This window comes from Micropterus dolomieu, linkage group LG01 (assembly GCF_021292245.1).
Source record: "Micropterus dolomieu isolate WLL.071019.BEF.003 ecotype Adirondacks linkage group LG01, ASM2129224v1, whole genome shotgun sequence".
In the NCBI taxonomy this organism is placed as follows: domain Eukaryota; kingdom Metazoa; phylum Chordata; class Actinopteri; order Centrarchiformes; family Centrarchidae; genus Micropterus; species Micropterus dolomieu.
The window spans coordinates 2,325,120-2,338,672 of record NC_060150.1 but is presented as its reverse complement, the minus strand read 5'-3'; the positions used below and the strand labels follow the sequence as shown (position 1 = coordinate 2,338,672).

At 40.6% G+C, this 13,553-nt stretch overlaps 1 protein-coding gene across 1 annotated transcript in view; it reads right to left on the bottom strand.

Annotated features, from left to right (window-relative positions):
* Positions 1-13,553, bottom strand: part of LOC123972917 — a 32,243-nt gene that overhangs the window by 4,210 nt on the left and 14,480 nt on the right. The window contains exons 5-7 of the mRNA XM_046052684.1: positions 6,176-6,383; positions 3,434-3,838; positions 590-1,018 (exon numbers count right to left, since the gene is read on the bottom strand). Of these exons, the coding sequence (XP_045908640.1) occupies positions 590-1,018; positions 3,434-3,838; positions 6,176-6,383 (1,042 nt within the window). The remainder of the gene's footprint in view (positions 1-589; positions 1,019-3,433; positions 3,839-6,175; positions 6,384-13,553) is intronic.

The following is a 13,553-nucleotide window of genomic DNA, read 5'->3' as shown; positions in this document are numbered from 1 at the left end:
AGCTCCACTAAAATCAATATGTTAGTCAACACTAACACATTGATGTACTTAGAGGGGAAACATCTTTTAATGCAGGAAACTACTGCTTCATCCCTGAGATTTGCTAAATCACAGCAAAAAGCTGTAAAACAGTAAAAAAGAACATCAGTGGTCCTGAAGAAGAACTGAACTCCTCATCATCCACACAATGGTGATGGTCTCTGTTGCTGACATTGATGGAGCTTGTTGGATCACATCATTATAGCTGAGTCTCTGTTTCCTTTTTACTGAGTCCATAGATGACTGATGAAAACAGCCTCAAAGGAACAAACTTGGTGTTCGATGGAGGAAACACGTATCAGCTCATGGGAGATGAGCAGGATTCTGTGGGAGCGTTGCTAGGGGGGGATTGATCTGCACAAAACTCTTGGTAATGTAGGAATAAACACATTGGGCTGCGTGGAATAAAACAGCATGTCATCTATCAAACTAAACACAGTGATATAACGTTTATGTGGACGGATCACATGAACATTTTACCTTCACCTTCATACTAACAGTGAGTTTCCAGAAATGTCCACTGAAGTCATGTGAAGTACAATTCATTTACCTGAGCTGTGAGATATAAGGCAGACACTGTAGGAAACTCCTCACTTCACTCTCTTCATCTGAGCAGCCTGTCAGCTTCACTGGTTTCTTCTCTGGTTGGAGTTTCAGCACTTCCAGGAGGATGGAGGTCTTTCTCTCTGAGAGGTTTATGAACCAGATGGAAGGAGCTGACTGGAAAACTGACTGTAGTGATGGAAGGACTCTCAAGCCTGTTTTAGTCTCATAGTCCTTCAGGTGGGAGCACAGATCCAGCAGGAAACCACTCTGATAATATTCATCCATGTATCTAAGAGGGAATGATTGATATCTGCACACTGATGATAACAGCTCCAGTATCTTCTCTCCTGTCTGCTGTTCTCTCTCTGCTGCTGCACAGAACAGATTCCCAAAGAACTCGACTTCTCCTGAGCCTCTAAACCGCCGAGAGAATCTGGAACGAGAATTGAACATTTTGTTATGATGTGATGTCAACAGCAGAAAAAAAAACATGCATTACTGATATGGAGTTTATCTGCTGAAACCCTAAAAATACCTGCTGATGAGCAGAATACAGTAAAATCAATCAACCTGAAACTCAAGTAACAATGATTTTAACAGGGATATGTGGATTTTCCTCATGGCCCTGTACACAGGATAAGAGGTCGACTATGAGTGAGAGTATATGGATTTTTAAGTAAATTATTCCCATAATGTTGAGTGATGCAGGAAAATCAGGCTCTACCCGTTCTCACTCCAAAGTCCTCAAATGCGCTACCATGGTCAAGACCCTTTAGTGATTTTTTAAAGCATTGGGGAGCCTACTACATACCATAAAAACATGGAACAATGTAGCTAGCCAAAGTACAAATGTATTTAGTTATCCTAATGTTACCCTGTGTCTCACTTGGCCCTGACTCTCCCTGCAACAAATGTTTGTGAACACAGAACTGTCAATGCAAACTCTGATGACATGCTATTGGCCTAACAAAGTCTTTTTATTACACAAGTTATATAATTTACTATGTCTAGTAGCCATCCATACAACTACAAGGCTTTTCCTCCTCAGTTTTTTATACTCCTCCTCGTGTGACCTCTGTACTCTTCCTCTTAAAAGACTGTTGAAAGCTTGTCTCTGCGTGACCATTTTGACTATTTTTTAATTGTTTATGGACACGTAGCAAGTTTTTAAGGTCAAGCATGGTCATGGACAGGGGCAAACAAATGGGCCACGAGTTTGACCCTGGTCAGTCCACTCTCCGGACAAAGCATTTGTCAGGGCCCTGTGTCTTTAAAGACCTTTGTTTCTGTATTTTTGAGAATTTTATGCAAGTAGAGTACATAACTAAGAGGGGGAAAAAACTAATCTAATAAAAGTATATTTAATCTGCTCTGCATCAGGTTATTTCTAGGGAATGCAATATGCTTTTCTGGTTGCTTATCTGTAATTTAGCTATTTCTGTTTAATGTCTGTTTAACAATTATTTTCCTTTTTAAATCTCTATGAAGGTATTGATAAGATCACTACAAAATATTACTCTCGCTGCCCTAACAGTTGTATTAGTAGAGCAATAAAGCCTTAAACCGAAAAGGTGTTTGCCTAATTTTCTAAATGTTTGCATCTGCCCAGCTCTGTGAATGAGACAAGCAACAAACACAGTGGCTCTCAACGGCGTGTACTGTCCATTCAGTGAATTTCATCGAAAACTTTTACTTTCTGTGGGACCGCAGACATCTTTTTAAGGCAGATGGACTTCGCCTTAACAAGTCAGGAGTAAAATTGTTCAGCTCCAACCTGTTTTACTTTCTGCGTCACTCATCTGTTCCCTCTGCCAAGGACTAGAGACAAGAGGAATCAAAACAAGAAGAAGACATAACACAACACACCAGAAACCTTGAAGGAGAGCCACCCCAGCCCCCGCCAGAAGAGAGCTCTGATCACGGGAGACATCTGAGCCAAGAGGAAGAGTCTCCACCTCTCTCACTGAAAACCAATAGTGAGGATTCACCATCTTTACCCCCCCAATCCCCATCCAGGTCACCCTTTCTCCCCTCTCCCCCCTCTTGGACTTCACTGATCACATGGAAGACCTGGTTAGAGCTGGGACCAAATTTACTCCCCACTCCTTCCCTCGCTCCACTCTACCATAAACCCCCCTCACCGTCCTCCAGGTTTGACACATCTGTCAAAAGTACAGCGCCCAACCCGTCCTCCCGCTCCACAATGGCAAAAAAGCCCAGTAAGCTCTGTCTGATATGTGCTGGGTCCAGGCTACAAGGAAAATAGCACTCATGACTCTTCCCAGGACAAGCCGGGGCCCAGTGTGCTGGTAGTCTTCCCCATCCCTGTCTTGATAGGTAACAGAAAAAGCATGACATTTGCTAAATCACAGCAAAACGATTCCAGGAGGATGGAGGTCTTTCTCTCTGAGAGGTTTATGGACCAGACTGCAGGAGCTGACTGGAAAACTGACTGTAATGATGGAAGGACCCTCAAGCCTGTTTTAGTCTCATAGTCCTTCAGGTGGGAGCACAGATCCAGCAGGAAACCACCACATTTCTCTTTCAGAAAGAATGTTTGATATCTGCACACAGATGATAACAGCTCCCGTATCTTCTCTCCTGTCTGCTGTTCTCTCTCTGCTGCTGCACTGAACAGAATCCCAAAGAACTTGGTTTCTTCTGAAGGTTTTGATAATTAAGGCACAAAACTGAAATTATGAGGATTAAAAGTATGTGATCTTTGTCTCTTATCAAATAGAACCAGAACATTTCTGTGTGAACTTTGGTATGAAATACGCTATGATAATTATATGCATGAAGACAAAATCTAGTGAAAACAGAAGTAATGAAGATGATAAGCTTTTACCTGAGCTGTGAGATATAAGGCAGACACTGTAGGAAACTCCTCACTTCACTCTCTTCATCTGAGCAGCCTGTCAGCTCCACTGGTTTCTTCTCTGGTTGGAGTTTCAGCACTTCCAGGAGGATGGAGGTCTTTCTCTCTGAGAGGTTTATGGACCAGACTGCAGGAGCTGACTGGAAAACTGACTGTAATGATGGAAGGACCCTCAAGCCTGTTTCAGGATCATGAGAGTACAGGTCCAGCAGGAAATCACACCATTTCTCATTAAAAGAGAATGATTGATATCTAGACACTGATGATAACAGCTCCAGTATCTTCTCTCCTGTCTGCTGTTCTCTCTCTGCTGCTGCACAGAACAGATTCCCAAAGAACTCGACTTCACCTGAGCCTCTAAACCAGAAAGAGAAACTGAAACAAGAATTGAACATTTTGTTATGATCTGATGTCAACAGCAGAAAAAGAGCCATGCATTACTGATATAGGTGGATTTAAATAATATTTAAACTTTTCACAAAAAAAACATTAACCGACTGACTGAATGTCAGAGTCACAGCAGAGGGAGGGTGGTGTGGACATGATATAAAAACCATCTCTGATCATGAAGAGTAATGCTACTCTGCAGTTCATCAATGAAGTGTCTGAACTCCAGTCTGTTAACAGACAGACACTCTCTTCTATGAAACGTCTGGATCCTCACAGCCGCTGCGTTATTAGATGCTATGAAGAACCGGTTGTGGGTCACATCACGCCCCTAGACTGGTTTCTTTACTTTGTGTTTTATTGCTGTATGAGTGTTTTCTTTGACAATTTACTTTCATGATTAGAGAGGCTGCTGTCAGTCATTTTAAATGTTTTCATGTGCAGTAAAGTCACAGCAAATATAGTGTGGCATTTAAATGGCAAAACAAAAAAAACCCTGACGGGACAGACAGAAGAAACAGAATTCAACTTTTAGCTTCTAAAATAATTTAGACTGTCCGATGGAGCTCAGGATTGATCAGGAGGACAGCTGCTTTATTCCAAACTGTTTCATTGTAAGAACCTAGACTGTGTGTGAGACCTTTTGGATATGTAGAAGAACACCGAACATGAGTTAACATTAGATCCTGACTGATCCTGTCAGCATGTCGGGAGTTTTTAATAATGAATGAAGTTATGCTGCTGTGCCTCCTGCATAAATGTGCACAGCATCTCTTACCATCGGAGTAATGCGGCCCTAAAATAAAAACAGTGAAATACTGCACCGATGAATTTAGACCTGTTTGTTTTTGGTCAAAGGCACAAACACTTCTTCTGCCTTAAGATAGCAATGTGCCAACAATTTGCCTGACCACACCTCATTTTTACACCAACAGTGGTTACACCTAGGCGCAAAGATGGGCACGTGTGCATTTGTTATATAAACAACATTAAAACCGACAATTGCGACGGTTTGAAACTAGCAATGACACTTGAGCTGCGCTTTGCGCCGGGTGCAAGATAGGGCGCTAAGGAACAAAGAAGCTGGGAAAAAACACAAGAGGAAAACCTAAAAATTTATGAAGAGGAACACAGGAAGAAAAACACAATGACACTGAGACTAAAAATTTTCAAAAACAAAACATGAAACACTAAACACCAACCCTGAACCATGACAATCACTAATGCTTTGGCCACATGTATTAAATAGCCAAGAAATTGACACCCTTTCATCCTCATCAGTTACTGTCATATTTAAGATATTCAACTATAAAACCCACACTCCTAGCTTACTATGGAGTATGAGAATGTCCATATTGAACGGAACAGTTTAGGATTTCATTGTTTTTGTTGACTTCGCCTATAACATGTAATAAAATGTACCTCTGACACAGGGCCACAACCAGGGTTTAGACATTAGTGAGATCCAGATTGTTTTTGATAATAGAGCATATTTACAGTAATTCAAACCAAAATTACACCGAAACACAACAAAAGTTATACAATACAGTCAGAAACAAATGTGTGTGTGTGGTACAGTGAAGGCTTAAGCCGCGCAGTGGAAACACTAAAAGGCTGTTCGTGGTCTTTCTCCCCTCTGCTTGGCTCACTAATATTGCATAAAATAAGAGATACAGACAAACAAGCTATGATCAGAAACACGCTGAATCAGGTAGTGCAAGAAGGGAAATCTTTGTTTATTAAATTTCACAACATGCGTTGGGCTAAATCTATCTCAAATGTAGCCTACAAAGTCATCACAGGAATTACATGTGCAGACATAATGTGCACTATGACAAAATTAAAATACAGCAGGTTAGCACTGAAAGCTCTGGTTGTTATTACAGCCTAATAACTAGATGTCAGAAGCTGTTTGCACTGTTTTGTCAAGGTAAAAGGAGCTACACTGGTGTGATGGATTGGCTCTTACAATATCTGAATAATCATGTATGCACAAATCATCCACCGCCCCCCCCACCCAACTAATTATTTTCTCAGATTTAGCCTGTTAACTTTTCAGTTGGTTTCTTTTAGAAAGATTTTAATAACTCTTGACTCTTCTTGATTATTCACTGTTAAAACATCCATCTAAGTCAACGCTTATCGATTGGCTCTCCTAGAATCAGCGTAGCCAGTGAATGACCGTACTGTCCAGCATTCATGAACAATCACATTTTGTCACCAAATATGTTCATGATTCAGTACTGAAAATGTGAACCACTTAAAAATGTTAGATGACTCAGACAGTAAATCCAACACAGATATAATTAAAGGGGAACCATTTACCTGAGCTGTGAGATATAAGGCAGACACTGTAAGAAACTCCTCACTTCACTCTCTTCATCTGACCAGCCTGTCAGCTCCACTGGTTTCTTCTCTGGTTGGAGTTTCAGCACTTCCAGGAGGATGGAGGTCTTTCTCTCTGAGAGGTTTATGGACCAGACTGCAGGAGCTGACTGGAAAACTGACTGTAATGATGGAAGGACCCTCAAGCCTGTTTCAGGATCATATGAGTACAGGTCCAGCAGGAAATCACACCATTTCTCTTCAAGAGGGAATGATTGATATCTGCACACTGATGATAACAGCTCCAGTATCTTCTCTCCTGTCTGCTGTTCTCTCTCTGCTGCTGCACAGAACAGATTCCCAAAGAACTTGACTTCACCTGAGCCTCTAAAGCGCTGAGAGAAACTGGAACGAGAATTAAAATTTTTGTTATGATATGATGTCAACAGCAGAAAAAGAGCCATGCATCACTGATATGGAGTTTATCTGCTAAAAGCCTACAAATACCTGCTGATGAGCAGAATACAGTAAAATCAATCAACCTATAACTCTATAATATAATATAATATAATATGATTTTAACAGGGATATATGTGGATTTTAGAAAACTTTTACTAAAATTATTTACAAAATGTTTAAGCAACCAGGAAAGTCATTTCAATACTGATAATGAACAACTTGATCAAAATCCTCTCCTCAGTCCTCAAGCTCAAACCCCATTTCCAGGAAAGTGGGGATATTTTCCAAAATGCAATAAAAACAAATATCGGGATTTGTTCATTCACACAAACCTTTATTTAACGGACTAAAGTACAAAGAAAACAGTTTTACTGACCAACTTTATTTTGTAAATATAAACAAAATTAGAATTTTTATACCAGCAAAAAAGTTTACTATTGTGTTACATCACCTTTACTTTTAATAACACTTTCTAATTGTTTAGTAACTAATGATACTAATTGTTCCAGTTTTGCAATTGGAATTCTTGCTTGAAAACCTTAAGCTGCTCATAGTCTGTGGTTGCCGTTGTTTTATGCTCAAAGAAGAGCTTTGGGACAGTCTGCAATATGGTGGAGCAGAACAACTTCTGGTTCAAACGAGGAGCGAGGAAACAACAAATAAGGGATTTGAGATGCACCTAATGTGTCTTGACACTTGTCCTCCTCTCACAGCCTCTCCACCGGGATGCCCCAAGGCTTGGTGATAGGGACCCTTCTCTTCTTGATTTACACCACCTAACTGGGGCTGATCATTCGCTTGCATGGTTTCTCTTACCACTGATCCGCAGACTATACAAAAGTCTACCTGTCATTCCGCTTTGCTTTCCACAACATAAGAAGAATCAGGCCAAACCTTACTCAGTATGCCACCCAACTTCTGCTGCAGCCCATGGTTACATTTACATTTATTAATTTAGCTGACGCATTTATCCAAAGCGACTTCCAATTGCTATGTTGCACGCCTCTGGGCTCGCTCAGGGACACATTGATGTCTCATTGTGGGGGATTGAACCCGGGTCTCTCACGCTAAAGGCGTGTGTTTTATCCACTGCCCCATTGCCACCCATTTGTTATCTCTCGCCTCGACTATTGTAACACCCTGCTAGTGGGTCTTCCAGCTTGTGCGGAAACCCCTACAAATGGTTCAGAACGAGCTAGCGCATCTGGTTTTCAAATCAACCCAAAAGGACTCCTCACTCCACCACTCACTGACTACCCATGCCCTCCCGAATCAGATTCAAGTCAGAGGAGAGGAAAGAGGGCCAGGAGAGGAGCCATGCTGGCCCAGCTTGGACATAGCCTAATTCTGCTCCTTAAGATCCGGTCTTGACAAAATGGGATTCATGTTGACCAAGCAACGGAATTCAGAGACTGTTGTGTCCACATCGTTACAGAGACCTGCCCCATCAACATCCCGAATCAAGCACTCGGCAGACGGCCCATGTTCCGAGCTGTCAGTGCAAGACTCCGGCAAGATGAGAGGAGGTTTTACATCAATGATGCTTGGTACACAAACACAGTCAGGATGGACTCTGTTTATCAAATGTCAGACTGTTTATTGTTAAGATGAAACTTTCATATTATCATCTGGTTGTTGCAGTTTACATTCACCCCAGATGCAAATTCAAAAATGTACTGTTGATGTTCTGGGTGAATACGTGTATGTATATAAATAACTGTATTGTTTTTATTTTATATATGTTACCATTTAACATAGGCCTACACTTATATGTTGTGTGTGTAGCATGAAGGAACTAAAAATTTAATTTTGTTATGCAGCCTTGTTCTGTATAATGTCTAATAAACATCCTTGTAAAACAATCAGAGTGTCACCTCCCATTCCCTTTAAAAGCTATGTGTGCTTGTGCCTTGGTGCATTGCTATTATAATGGCGGATGAATCGATGAAAACATCGGACAAAACCTTTAAATGATTGATTGAATTTCAGACTCACAGCAGAGAGGTTATGTGGACATAAATGTGGATGTAATATAAAAACCGTGTCGATCAAAAAGGCTAAGATTCCTCTGCAGCTCTGTGGTTTATCAGTGAAGTGTCTAAACTCCACAGCAGACTGTTAACAGACAGAAATGTCTGGATCGTCACCGCCGCTGCATTATTATAAACTATGATGAACCGGTCCTGGGTCACATCTCTCTCTCTCTTACACTGGTTTCTTTCTTTTGTGTTTCATTACTGTACGAGTGTTTTCTTTAATGGTTTACATTAATGATTAGAGAGGCTACTGTCATTTTAAACGTTTCCATGTGCAGTTAAGCCAGCAAATATCATGGGGTGTTTAAGAAACAACAACAAAAAAAAAAAGTACTTATAAACTTGACAGGATAGAGGATACTCTCCAGAGGAGAGGATTGACCAGGGCGGCTGTTTACTATAAACAGTTTCACTGGATGAACCTGAACTGTGTGTGAAACATTTTGGATGTGTAGAAGAACATAGAACATTAATTAACATTAGATCCTGACTGATCCTGTCGGCGTGTCGAGAGATTTTAATAATCAATGAAGTTACGCTGCTGTGCCTCCTGCTTAAATGTGCACAGCATCTCTCATAAGAACACCATACCACTTTAGATTTGTTTGGGGGTTTTTTGTGGTTAATGGCGCCATCGCTTTCTGCTGCCTCAAGATAGCAATGCACCAACAATTTGCCTGACCACACCTCGTTTTAAGACCAACACTCCCATGGCTTTGGTGTTAGGGCTACATCGCCACCTGTTGGTTTGGCATGAGACAGTGCATCCATTGTGTTTTTGCATTCTCATGTGGCTGGAGAAATTGCTTTAAACTGAAGGGGGAAATATTTTTTTAAAAATAACCATGTATGTGTAGACTAGGCCTAAACCAGGCCCGCATGTTTGTTGACTCAGCAGGGATATTACATGAGAAAAGTTAAACCAAAGGAGAATACGTAATAATATATGAAAGGAATACAGAATGCCTTACTGCATTGTATTTTTTTCCATTATGAATATCCCTTGCCACCTGAAATTTGTGTATTCCTATATATCAATGAAGACTTTACAACATATGTGGATGCAGAAAATGCAAAAACTGGTTCTGAAAGTACAAGTATTTAATGATCAAAATTTTCTGTGGGAGAACCTCAAGCCCCATTCCTCATATATTCTGTCACTTAAGATTTCTTTAAAATAGTGCTAAAAACTCATCTCATCCTTGTGAGATAAGTGTAATTTCACACCCCTAGTATACTGTGTTTTTGCCTGTTTGTGGTCTGGTGTGTATGTGTGTATGTGTGTGTGTGTAGCTTTCCCTGGCTCTGTGGCACAACTGCTGACAATCTACTCATCCAACTCCTGCTGTTATGATGCGCATCCAACAGTCAGAGTCAGATCGTTTCAATCACTCTTGGAACCTACTCTTGGCTGAAAAAACCAAGTGTTTCTTGTCAACTCTCTTTTGCCTTCTTCTGGAATCCTCGCTAATGTGTTGGTGCTACACTTTTGGACCCGACAACCTCTAACAGCCACACCATCCTAAATCCTCTGTTAAAATTTTTGTCATTAAAATAATGGGTCATAACTAAAAACTTGCCTAACAACAATGTGAATTACAATGTGTCTTTTCTTGCTTTCACCTCAAACACTACTGTATCAATTTCTTCAGTCATGAAAGTCATTTGTTTTTTTTGCTTTAGGTGCCGGATGACTCATGAACACATACATGTACATATAGGGGGATCATTTACCTGAGCTGTGAGATATAAGGCAGACACTGTAGGAAACTCCTCACTTCACTCTCTTCATCTGACCAGCCTGTCAGCACCACTGGTTTCTTCTCTGGTTGGAGTTTCAGCACTTCCAGGAGGATGGAGGTCTTTCTCTCTGAGAGGTCTATGGACCAGACTGCAGGAGCTGACTGGAAAACTGACTGTAATGATGGAAGGATCCTCAAGCCTGTTTCAGGATCATACAAGTACAGATCCAGCAGGAAATCACACCATTTCTCTTTAAGAGGGAATGATTGATATCTGCACACTGATGTTAACAGCTCCAGTATCTTCTCTCCTGTCTGCTGTTCTCTCTCTTCTGCTGCACTGAACAGATTCCCAAAGAACTTGACTTCACCTGAGCCTCTAAACAGCTGAGAGAAACTGGAACGAGAATTGAACATTTTGTTATGATGTGATGTCAACAGGATGTAAATGAGCTCCAATCCAGCATCCATGACCAATCACATGTTGGGATTAAAAGTAAAAATGATTAAGAGCTCAAAATTTGAACCACTTTAAGAAATGTGGTTCATTAATATCAGTGTGTTTGTCGTAGCTCCACTAAAATCAATATGTTAGTCAACACTAACACATTGATGTACTTAGAGGGGAAACATCTTTTAATGCAGGAAACTACTGCTTCATCCCTGAGATTTGTTAAATCACAGCAAAAAGCTGTGAAACAGTAAAAAAGAACATCAGTGGTCCTGAAGAAGAACTGAACTCCTCATCATCCACACAACGGTGATGGTCTCTGTTGCTGACATTGCTGGAGCTTGTTGGATCACATCATTATAGAGTCTCCGTTTCCATAGATGACTGATGAAAACAGCCTCAAAGGAACAAACTTGGTGCTTGATGGAGGAAACAAGTATCAGCTCATGGGAGATGAGCAGGAGTCTCACAGGGCTGGAAATGTGCGTACGCAACTTCCAAAGCAAAGGTTGTGATCTATAAAAAAACAAACTTGACGGGAGAATGTGTGGCCCTCCAAGCAAACTCTGAACCATGCGTAGACACGTAAAGAGGAGAAAAGAGAAACGGCGACTCACATGGCAGAAAGATGAAACGGTTTGAAATGAATAGGCCTACTATTGTGTATAATAAATCGAAATATTACCTCTGAGTATTATAGGTTTAAAGCCTTTCTGAAGAAACAAACACCCATTTGATTGATTTTCCCTGAAGTGTACAAAAAAAACATCATCAAGATCATTTGCAGCATATAAAAAGAACCAGAATTAGGAAAATAAACAAAAACGGAGATATCTGTTTCTGCAAAAGAACGCCTCAAATATGTTGTAGGCCTACAGTTTACTCAGGAATCATATTAATTAATACTTGCATGCAGGACAATATCTTCTCATAAATAAAAGTGAACAAGAAGAGAAATTACATTTAAATTGATGCCGTTTTCAATGCATCAGTCGAGCAAATACGAGTGCATAGTTTCTTGTAGCCTATTGTTATCACATGTTTGTTGCCTTACCGAGCAAAACGCTGTACGGCAGCGTGAAGGTGATGCGCTGCTTGTAAAAACACGTTATGGAAATATAAGACTATTTTATGTCATTTACAACAAGTCATATTTCTTTAACTCATCGGCAGCCTCGTTAAGTGAGAGGACTGTTTTTGTAAATAAATAAATATTTAAACACAAGTGGAAGTCATTTGGTTTACTCTCTTTTCAAACAGGGGAATCCCAATTAGTAGTCATCCCGTCTTACTGTGTGTGTCCCTCCAGCCAATGATGTCACTACTCAGGAGGTAGGCCCCTTCCTGCAGATCGGTTATAAAGGGGAGGAGCTCCGGTGCCCTCTTTCCTCCGGTGCACAAGCGTTGCATGAAAATGCGTTTTTTACCCACCAAACAACATGCTTCAGCTTTACCAAAAGGAAGATTAGTGTCACACTGAGTTAAATTTAGTTTTATAGCTTTTCTGTCAGATTTTGCCTCCTTTTCTTCCTGCAGTCAGTACATATTAATATTAATGAGGAGTGGTTCACTGACCATTTATAAGCAACTAGGGGCATTTTAAGGTTCGGACATGGAGCTCCCTCACATGCACCACATTTCAAGTTGAATGTGATTTATAAAGGGAAATTGCTTACAGATGTGCGTACACATGGTTATATAAGTCCGAATGGAATAAAAAAGCATGTCATCTATAAAACTAAACACGGTGATATGACATTTATTTGGAGTGATCACCTCAACACTTTACCCTCACGTTCAAACAAACGGAGTTTCCAGAAATGTCCACTGAAGTCATGTGAAGTACAACTCATTTACCTGAGCTGTGAGATATAAGGCAGACACTGTAGGAAACTCCTCACTTCACTCTCTTCATCTGAGCAGCCTGTCAGCACCACTGGTTTCTTCTCCGGTTGGAGTTTCAGCACTTCCAGGAGGATGGAGGTATTTCTCTCTGAGAGGTTTATGGACCAGACTGCAGGAGCTGACTGGAAAACTGACTGTAATGATGGAAGGACCCTCAAGCCTGTTTTAGTCTCATAGTCCTTCAGGTGGGAGCACAGATCCAGCAGGAAACCACTCTGATAATATTCATCCATGTATCTAAGAGGGAATGATTGATATCTGCACACTGATGATAACAGCTCCAGTATCTTCTCTCCTGTCTGCTGTTCTCTCTCTGCTGCTGCACAGAACAGATTCCCAAAGAACTCGACTTCACCTGAGCCTCTAAACCGCAAAGAGACACTGGAACGAGAATTGAACATTTTGTTATGATCTGATGTCAACAGCAGAAAAAGAGCCATGCATTACTGATATGGAGTTTATCTGCTAAAAGCCTACAAATACCTGCTGATGAGCAGAATACAGTAAAATCAATCAACCTAGAACTCGAAAACAATGATTTTAACAGGGTGTATTTGGATTTTAGAAGAGTTTTTTAAAAATAAATTCTTGACAAAATGTTGAATGAAGCTGGAAAGTCAGGCTACAAAGGTGTATCCTCTCCTCTGTATTAAAGATTGTATGTTATACTGGAATACCACTCCTGAACCAACAGGGTGGCTGAAAGGAAAACTTTACCCAAAACATTTATTAATCAATCAGCTCCAAAGCTGAAATACTGGACCACAAGTTTTAACATCCATCAT